At 34.8% G+C, this 11,004-nt stretch overlaps 1 protein-coding gene across 1 annotated transcript in view; it reads left to right on the top strand.

Annotated features, from left to right (window-relative positions):
• The first annotated feature begins 332 nt into the window (after positions 1–332).
• The window catches only part of CCDC102B (coiled-coil domain containing 102B), a 234,522-nt gene continuing 223,850 nt past the window's right edge, over positions 333–11,004 (top strand). Inside the window, 2 exon segments of the mRNA XM_082415917.1 lie at positions 333–1,662; positions 1,665–1,708. Coding sequence (XP_082272043.1) covers positions 1,636–1,662; positions 1,665–1,708 — 71 coding nt within the window. The 5' untranslated portion in view covers positions 333–1,635.

Genomic DNA, 11,004 nt, shown 5'->3' with positions numbered 1-11,004 from the left:
ATCTAAATATAAGTATTTGGTAAAGAAAGGTGATAATTGAAACTGTTAGAATGGGTGAAATTATCCAGCGAGGTAATAGATTCACATGAGGACATACCTGCAGTATATGTAGGGATGGGAGGGAAAAGAGGCACCTCCAGAGAGCGGGGAGAGGATGGTGAGTGCTCATGGGGAAGACCAGGAGGATGTAGTGTTGAGATCCGAGAAGTCTTCATGTAGGTGGGGCTGTGAACAGTGTCAAAGGCTGCATAGAGGACAAGTAACATACGGGCTGAGAGGAGTCTACAAACTTAAAAAAACAAAATGTGCATGTGTGTGAATGCATATGCATGTGTGTGAATGCATATGCATGTGTGTGTGGGAAAGTGTGTGTTTTCAGAGAGTCACTTTGGTGCACTAAAGGGAGTAGATGGTAGATTAAATGGGGTTCCTGGCTGGAAAGAGCTCTTTCAATCATCTGACCATGAAGCAGAAGAGAATAGTATCTACAAGTGAAAATAACCAAACTGAAAGCATAACTGAAACTGACTGAAGAACTGGTGGTGCTTAAAATGTCATGAGGAAAATCCAGATGAAAGGGAGAGTTCAGGGAGAGAGAAGAGAGTATGGTGATTTCATTTTCTGAAAAGACTGAACGAAAGGAAACCTCAGAGGGTTAGTTCACTTTTTATGGGAGAATGGTCACCCCCTCCATTGCATCAGGAAGTAAGGAGGAAAGGATGCTGTTCAGTAGAAATAGATGACAAATAGGTTATTCAGCTAAGAATATTCTTCCAAATTAAGAGGGGAGGAAGAATAAAATAATTTGGAGACATTAGCTCCCTAACTTTCAAATGCTGTTTTCATGCTATTTATAAGGATATAGTGATTGTGTTTCTTCTGCCCTCTCCTCTGAAAAGAAACTTTGGGCATTCTATGCTGTTAGTTCAACCAGAGGAGCTCTCCTTCATGTGGTCTGCCATCAACCATTCGTCAGAACACTTCCTGACAGCTGCATCATGCCACCAGAAAGTCACTCCTTTTTTTTCCCCAGGGAAAGGGGCTGGAGAGCTCTCACTGGGGGCCCTGGAGACGGCAGCTCACAATTCCTGCCAACATGACTGAAATCAAAGGTTTTGACATACAGTTTTGTATCTTGATTTCTATGCCCAAATAGTTTATTAAATTTTTTTTTTCTTTTCTGGGGCAATCTAATAAAGATCAGCTTGGACCAATGATGTTTCCTATTGTTCCTGTAATCTGCACTGTAATCTTTCTTTAAATCTTTTGCAGATAGATACGGTATTAGTTCTTGCTTTGCCATTTTATTTTTTCCATTACTATTGCAAGTTATACAAATTGTTATTAAACATTAAACACACTGGTGGATGAAGGGGTGGATGTTTCTTCCTTTTTCACTTACAGTACAGTTCAAATAGGTTGTGTAGAAAGTATTGGATAACCATACTGTGTTAGGGAACATTAAAATGATTTCATTTTGGATAGCTCACTTGTGATCCACAGAGAGTGTTGTGGTATTGGTTTTGATAAAACTTCACAACCAATGGGAATCTTTTTTGAGTTAGTGTGGAGTGGCCTTAATGCTGGAAATAATCCTGTTGGCCAAGACCCCAGAGCTATACAGATGAGAAAAGGATGCCGGAAATTCTGTTGTTTACATATGTGTCTGTAACACTGAGCCGCTAGAGCAGCCCAGCAAGCCCAGAGGGTAAGATGCTTAATAACCTTGTGGTTTTCTATTTAATTTTTATATTTTCCTGCTGGGACAGAGCATGTGTTGTTCTCAGAGCAAAGAAAATACAGTTGCTTATAAGATGCAGAACTACTGTAGGTCTGGGAAACAGAGGGATTCGGTGTTTCTTCTTAAAGTGGACTTGATTTCTTCCCTCCCTCTTCCATTTTCCACGTTGGTATTATTTATCCTGACAGCCTGTCATACATTTCCTGTTTTGTAAAAAATAACTGTGTACTAACAAAACTCAGGTAAGATTTTCAACTCTAAATTTAGACTAGTATATTATGTTGATAATGAAACCTTTTTTTGTAGTTCCAAATGAATATGAGTTAGTCAATGTGTTTGAAGTAATCTATATTCTTAGAGTAAAAATAAAGTAGAATTATTATGCAAATCCTCATATTTATGCCTCATGCATTTAGAGTTATTTTCATTTTGCTGGTCCTCATGCTAAATTCCTGTCACTGTTAGCAGAAAAGTATACTTCAAATTTAGATTAATATTGATTTCTTTATATAAGCTACCTGGGTAGTGTGGAGGAGAAGAGACATAGAATATAATAACAAAATCCTGACATAATAAAAGGAAATGGGTGTTTAGAGAAAGTAATTACAGAACTAAGGAAAAAGGATCTCTGAAAACCGTTGGGAAGTATTTGCTTATGTTTCCTGCAAAGATAAATTATAAAATAAATGTTGAATGGGTAAATCTGTTAAATAGAAATATAAAGGAGATATTCTTTTTAAAATGCAATTATAAACATGTAAGTTACATGGCACTGAAATACACAATGATATTTCTTGATATTCTCGTTTAAGTAAACACTAGTTTTCCTTTTTTCTAAAATCATCTGAATATACTTTTGCTAATATTTTTGTGGGATAGGGTATTGTTATAACTTTTGATTAAATATTTTGTTAATCATTTTATTGTCAAATATCCTATTGTCATATCCTTTAAAATATCCTTTAAATATTGTTAAGTATCCTTTAAATATTGTCAAATATTTAAATACATATAAATTAGTCTTTAATTCTGACTTTTCTCCATATTTTTACATAAGCATTAGATTAGAAAGGAATCTTGATAAGCTAGTGATACAATATTTGTATAAGTTTTGTGTGATTTTGCAATATTGATTTAAAATATCAATGTCTATTTGAATATTTAGAAAAACATTTAATATGAATTGTATTTTTCCCTAAAACTTTAAAAAATAGTTTTCTTGTGAAATAACATCATTTAGTGGTCTCTCTTGCACTGTTCATATGTTTTCATTGGATTCAGTATTTGCTTGATCATTGGGACCTAGCTTCTTGGTGCCTCACTATGGGTGTAGCCTTGAAATTTATGAGGGTTTCATCTAATTATTAGAGCCACACATATAATGGCAGTAATTCTTTACAACTGAAAATGATCTCAGGCCACTTCTATTTGAAGAAGCATCATATCTCCTGTACTTGTATTACAAAGTCAATTGAATTCTGCCATAATGCCAAAACCTTCAAAATACCCTTTTTAGCAAGATTTTAGAGAAGCCTTGAAAGAAAAGTCTGGCTGCCTGAGCTGAGACTTAAAAAATCAGTGGAACTTGGATAGTTGCTGAAAAGCAAAAAGACTCTTCTACTGTTTAGAAGTAGTTGGAGCAAAGGGTTTTGAGGCATAAATTAATATACAGCCAGGTAGGATAGGGATGAGTGATTCCCCTCACTGGAGCAGAAAAAAAATACACCTTGTGGGTAGTAGACATTGTTCTCAATAGCTAGAGTAGGATGGAGTTGTGGAGCATCTTAAAATTCATACAGATTAATTTTGCCCTTATATATTATACAGTGGGGACAATTGCAAATTTCTGAAGACATGGAGTATTTCTTCTTCTCATCCTCTGCTTCCTCCTTCTTCTTCATCATCTTATTCTTGATCATCATCTTCTTCGTTTTCATCATTGGCATACTTTCAACACACGATTGTGCTTCTGTGTGCAAGGTAACTTACACACATATCTACAATTTTGATAGCTGTGCGATCAAATGAACTTTATTTTACATATTATCTTTATTTTACACGTGAAAAAATCTAATGTTCAAAAATGTTAAATGATTTCTTTAAAGCCACAAATATAGTAAGTGGAGCCAGGATTCCAGACAATGTCTTTCTGGCTCCAGAGCTATTCCACTGTGCTGCACTGGTATTTTAGGGATGTGAATCTGGCTGGAGTTAGCAGGATGGTTTGGAATGGGCATTGGGGTAACAGAACTCAGGGAGGGGTGGTGAGACAACAGGCAGATCAATTCCAGCATGTGTAAACCCAGCCAATCTCAGTCCTGTCAGGTGGTCCACTCTTGGCATTAGGAATAGAAAGAAGAAATTGATCCTGAAAATAAGCAGGTTTTACATTTAAATTGGCTGTTCTCATATTCATCTCTTATGCTTTCCTCTCTCTTTTATTTTCTTGAATGTTGCAGTCATATTCAGAGAAGATATATTTTGATTTCTCAAAGGAAATTTCATCTCTGATTTTCATCTAATATTACTGATTCACAAATGAAATACGTGAAATGACTGGAAATGATATTGGGATTACACTGACATTCCTTTGTTTCTTTTTGATGCATGATATGAATGAATGCCTAGTGACCACACCTTCTTAAAATTATGGAGAGATGCAATTATTACCAAAAAAATTTATCCTATAAGTTTTATTTCAATGGGTGAAGAGTGAATATAAAATTTATGTTGCTAATAGATAATTTTGAGAACAGTGTATGTATAGTAAAAAGAATAGAACCTATTTATCAACACTTTCCCCTTCAAATATCCAAACCTTACATGTATTATTTTGCTTTTCCTCTAAATAGAATAGGACTAATCTCTGCAATAGCATTCAATTTCTTCTCTTCTATTTTTCAATGTTTTTAACGAAATAAAATTAGAAAAGCACCTTATGTTATAATAATGAGTTTTGAATAATATGTATAATTTCTATGTTATCATTTTAGAAATGTACTATGTACTATTTTAGAAGCTTGCTGTCACTTAAGTAGGCTTTATTGGAGTAATACCTTTTGCCAAGCATCCAAACAGATAAAGATAGTTGAAATGTAAAGATTCATCCTTTGAAAATTATCATTACTAAAAGAATAAGTACATTTGTTGTTTCAAATGCTTTGGTCACGGACTTTATGACATTTTATTTTAATTAAATAGGTCTAGGCTGAATTCCAAGACTGTTTTCCAAAGAGGGAATTTTGTATACCCCAGTCCTCAGTGCCGTCACCAATTATAGATGTTCAACTGTGATCAAGTATGAATTGAGACTTTGGTTATAAAAAGGAAAACTGTATAGGTATTTTATTGTAGAAAATCAGCCCATCAAAGAGAAGATGGGTTGGGCTCAGGGCCATTTCACTGAAATCATATCAATAGCTTTGCAGAGGATTATTAATCTTATTATATGTTTAAATATTATCTTGGTGATTTATAGTCATTGGTATTTGCCAAGAATTGCTGTTACGTGTAACAAAGATATAAAGATATTTGATGTTAAAATTCTGATAGAAGCATCTTTTTTGGTAGCTGAAGACAGAGATATCCTTAGTATTGGGCAGGAAACATGCTCATTGCAGAACTTACAAATCGTCTTTTATCCCAATGCTTGCTTTTAATTTGTGGAATTTAAGGTTCAAAAAAATATAAGTGAGTCTTTCAGTCACTGACTCATGAACATATGTTTCTAAGTTGCAGGAACTGTTTAGAAATGTAACACGAGGTAAAGTGACAATATTTAAATGAAGAAGAGCCTGAAGCAACTTTAGACTAGTTTTTATGGAAAGAGTTCTGAGGGTTTTTCATAGAGTCTTTCATTTCCTCCCTTAGTGAATTTAGGATTTTGAAGGCATTATGTCAAAAGTTGAATTTATGATGGCTGCCAAAGATCAAACGGCTTTATTATTCAGCATATATTCATAGATTCCTTTCTTCTGTTTACTCATCATCTGAATGAGGTGAAAACATAACTCACAAATTATAAGTGCTCAGTGGAATGGTAACACTTTGTAGCAAAGGAGAGAAGGGGGGAGGTGGAAGTGCCAGGCAATCCCTGGAGTTTAATGTAGTTCTGGAAAGTTCTATTTGTAAGCTTTTCCTAGGTAGGAGTTCGAGTAATTGCAGGGGTTGTGTAAGGACTCAGGTGTGCCTCATTCTATTTTTAGTTCAGAATCTCCTGTAGGTTTACCTATGGCAGGACTGAGTCAGACCAAAGCCAGACAACTTAGAGCTGCTCTCATCCCATTCTCTGATGCTGCCCGAGTTTCTCTGTTCTTCTTATAATGACAGAGCTTAAGTTATAAAACTTATTACTGTGTGGATTGAAAACATTGATTGTGACAATTATGATAATAAATGGACTCTAAAAATGTTGATGCTGTATGAATCTACATGCTGGTTTCTGAACTTTGGATGTGGGACTGCAATAAATTTGACCTACTAGTGCAGATTGATGGGAAAGACTCCAGTACTCACCGAGCCATAAGCAGGTCAGCTGTCTTAGAAGCGGGCTTCTCACAGAAGGCAGGGCCTAAGCCTACCTGACACCAAAGCTTGACTCCTAGGTCTTATATTAATATATTCACTTGTCTATATCTACTCTGTGGCTGTAAGTGGTTATTGAGTATTTTGCCTATATAAATTAATGAAAATGACACATTCTAGTAACCTAGATGTTTATCAGAAACAATATCAGAAGTATAAATAATGCAAGAGGCAAACTGCCCCTCCCAACTTCTCAGTCCTGTGAAACCCCTTGATTCTCTTATTTTTTGGAAAGGGTACACATGCCTTTTTCTCTCAAGTCCCTCATCCACTCTCCACACTATTTCAAAAGTATTTGTGGCTGGCTATGTATAAACATTTGTCTTTTGTAGATAAAGATATTCACTGTAATATATATATATATATATTTCAGATAATTCAAAGAATTAAGTTCCTGATCACGATTAAAATGGAAGTTAACCTCACTGAAAACTTTTTCTATATTAATTATAAAAGTCTATCAGCATCCAGTTTTCCAAAGTCACCTTCTTTAGGAGAGTCTGATTTATTTAGTAAACTTGTAATACTTGTCTTTTGGAGAAAAAAAAGAATAGTTTTAAGTCACTCTGTTTTCTTGTAGGTTTATTCACTTTGTGGTGAATATCTACTGTGTCTCCAACCTCGTTCTGGCAATAGAAATAGAAATGCAAACTAAACTAAAAATCCCCTGCTTTCATCAAGTGTAAATTTTAGCTAGTGAAGCAATAGAATCCACAAATTCTGTAATTATATATTAAGTAATGCTAAGTTCTTGACGAAAGAAAAGGCAGGCTAAGAGGGAATGGAGAATGTGTTTCCTTTTGACATAACCTGAGAACTGCCCTCCGTCAGGGTGAATGAAAGAAATCTACCATGAGGAATCTTAGGAGGAAAAGTTATAGGTAGATTAAAAAACACTAAAGTCTCTAGTCAGGAGAGTTTTGTCTTTTGAAGGAATGGCCAGAAGGCCAGCAGCTGCAGAAAGTAAGCAAAGCAGAGGCAGGTGTACTGTGAAACTAATCCAGCTAAGTTTCAAGATAATCTTTTACATAAAAAAAAGGCCTCCTCACTCCATAATGGTGTGAATCTCAGGTCCAGAAATCTCAGATCCTGGAGAATAGTTTGGAGAAGTAGCCTGTACCCAGATCATGAGACCCTCACAGGCCGCAGCAATAACTTCTTTTTTTATTGTGAGCCTGATGGGAAGTGATTTAAGTGTTTTGATCCTAAGTTGAGTTTTAAAAGGATCACTCCAGCTGTTGTGGAGAATACACTGGAGTAGGGAAAAGTTAGAGAGACTGGTTAAAATACAACAGTCCAGGCAAGAGATAAGGCAGTTTGAAATAGTTACTAGAAACAGAGTTGATGAGATTATGAAAATACAGAATTTTCCAACAACGATGATGTGCAGTGTGAAAAAAGAGGAATCAAAAATGATCTCTTAAAAAAAAAAAAAAGATGATCTCTTGGCTTGATCTGAGAAACTGGAATAATAAAATATCTGTTTGTTGACAGAAGGAGGCCAGTGGGAGGAGTAGTTTAGATTGGGAGCTGGTGTTTAAGAATTTGTTTTTGGACATGTGAAATTTGAGATACCAGTTAAATATTGAAGTGGTGATGTCAGCTGGATTCATGAGTCGAGAACTAAAAGAAGATCTCAGAATAGATAAATAATTTTGGTAAACATCAGGAAATAGGTGGTTTTGAAGGCAAAGGACTGGATGCATTCAGCTAGACATACTGCCACTGGGGAAGAGAAAGGGTGAGAAGACTCAGCCCTGGAGCACTTCCACCTCAGAAGTGTGCGGTGAGACAGACCCACTGAAGCAGAATAAGAAGCAGGCACCAGCAAGGTAGAGAAGAACCATGAGAGAGGGGTCTTCTAGAAGCCAAGTAAATGAGTGACCTGGAAAGATGGAATGGCCAGTTATATAAATGCTACTAATTGGTCAAGTAAGACAGGAATTTCAAGCCTGGAATTAAACATTAATTAGATTTAGCAATGTAGAAGTCATTGATTGTTTTTGTAGAGATCTAGGCTTGAATATTAATACAGTGGGTTCAAGAGAGAATTGGATGAGTGAAAATGTCTTTTAAAGATTTTTGTTTCAAAAAATTCCAGAGAAATAGGATGGCCCCTGGATGGGGATCAAGATGATTTTTTTAAGGCTGACGGTATTACAGCTGCCCATTTCCTGATGAGAATGATCTAGAAGAGAAGTATAAACTGATTTAGTAGGAGAGAGGGGACTGTTTTCGGGGGACCCACATCCTTGAGTGTGTTAGAGGTGATTAGATGGAGCATACAAATGGGAAGTTTGGCCTTAAGGGCTTAAATGATCTCTCCATAGAAACAAGCAGAGTATAATGGTATTAATGAGACTGATAGCTGTGGTAGAACCAGAGTATAGTGGTTGTCTTTGATAACTTTTCATTTCTTAGTGAAATAGAAAAAACAAGTTCATCAAGAGAGATGGAAGAGTTGAGAAAGACATGGGAAGTTTGAAGACAGAAAATGTGTGGCGTTGTTCAAGAGAACAGGAGAGCGAATTGATTGAGTTGGCTTGGTAGCACTAAAGGCTGGCTTGATGTTCAAGTCAAGAAGTTGAAGTGAGACCAGATGACAAGGGATGTGTTTTCTCCAAGTATGATCAGGTGCTGAGGTGCATCGATGGACCAGGCAGGTAGTTGGAATTAACCAGAATTAGAGTTTTCTAGGCAAGTAAGGTGGAGAGAATGCCATTCTAGCCAAAGGTAACTTGCTAATAACGGAGCACAGAATAGGGAGGGTAACGTTGATGTGAAGTAGATGAGAAAAAGAAGGCAATTGATTCAATTTATAGGAGGTCCAAGTTGGGTCAAAGAAGAGAGTTATGGGGCCAATAGGTGAAGGTAATCAGAAAGGTGCTTGACATTGAAATGGGAAAGAAATGCTAACTTGGTAATGACATCTAGGGTATATAACCAGCCAATGGGTGGGTGAGGTAAAATTATTGGAATTAATAGGAACTGAGAGATGAGAATATTGTAAGGATAATGTATGTGAAAATACTTTGGACATTAAATGAAGTTTTTGTCCCTGAAAATATATTTCATCCCTCTACTACCTAATCAATTAACACAATTGGTTTTACTAGATAAGCTTTATTTTTTATTAATAAATATTTTTCAATTTACTTAAATGTGGAATACTTGCCTCATAAAAATACATGGAAAAGCATAATGTTATATATATATGTATATGTACGTGTGTGTGTGTGTGTATATATATATATATATATATATATATATATACACACATATATATACATATATATGTGTATATATAGATAGTTAGATTTTATTATGGTAAAAACATAAATATCCACAGGTAGACACTAATTTTAATACCCATTCCCATACTGAGACTCTAATTTTTTGTTTGTGATTTTATCCATTTACCTTCTTGCTATTTTTTATGATGTTTTGATTGGTCTTACGGACTGTATTAGAGAACAATCTTCAGGCAGGGATAAAATCTAGACAGAATTTTCCACATCTAACAAATTGTAAGCCCATAATCTTTCTAGAGGTTTATTATTTTGCCAATGATTTAGATAAAAATAAAAATAATGTTTATTAATAATGTTATTTAGTATTCTTGGGCTTAAGCTTATAACACAACCAATATTTTTACAATTACATGTATTTTTAAATATAAGAAACATTTTTGTATTGTTATGAAGAAATGCTGTTACATTAAAAAATTAAATGTTTTACTGATCAATTAAAATCAAAGAATCATTTTTGTCTAAAAACCCAAGCTGTCTAAACAGCTTCAAATATATTTTAATGGGGTTTCTTAAAGCCTAGATGAGAATGTTGACCAGACGTATATCCCTTGTTTTGAATGACGTCAGTTCTACTCTGGTGCAACTAGTGCAGCATCACCTCTTCTGCATTATGTGACCATGTGGCAGAGAATGAAAATGTCCTGTTTATTTGCATTTAAATAACAGGCATTACTTCTTTTGTCTGTATTTCCACTATCAATAAAATGCAGTTTCCAAGCATATATTTGTAAATACTGTTATTAGTAATCATGTTAACTTGAAGTATAGATTGAAAGCCTCTGTAAGATAGAGACAAAAATATTACCAAAATGCACTGAACATGTTTTTTAAAAATCAAAGCATAATTTTCTATTTCTGTACAATCCTCTAAGAAAAAGAAACCCCCTTAGTTTTGTTTAGATATTCTAGAGTAGAGGTGTCCAATAGGAATATTGTTCAAGCAACATACACAATTTAAAGTTACATTAAAAAGTTAAAAAATTGCATAGCACAGGGAGATCAGCTCCATGCTTTGTGACCACCTAGAGAGGTGGGATAGGGAGGATGGGAGGGAGATGCAAGAGGGAGGAGATTTGGGGATATATGTATATGTATAGCTGATTCACTTTGTTATAAAGCAGAAACTAACACACCACTGTAAAGCAATTATACTCCAATAAAGATGTTTTAAAAAAAGTTAAAAAATAAACATGAAATTAATTTTAGTAGTATATTTTACTTAACTCAATATATTAAAAATATCATTCTAAAATATAATCAATATAAAATTATGAATGAGATATTTTACATTTTTGTTTTCTATACTGTGCCTAATTTACATATACAGTACATCTCAGATCAGACTACCCTCATTTCAAGAGCACACTA

The sequence above is a fragment of the Balaenoptera physalus genome (genome assembly GCF_965194825.1).
Source record: "Balaenoptera physalus genome assembly, chromosome: 12".
In the NCBI taxonomy this organism is placed as follows: domain Eukaryota; kingdom Metazoa; phylum Chordata; class Mammalia; order Artiodactyla; family Balaenopteridae; genus Balaenoptera; species Balaenoptera physalus.
The sequence above is the reverse complement of the archived record's forward strand: the minus strand, read 5'-3'. Positions and strand labels throughout refer to the sequence as shown.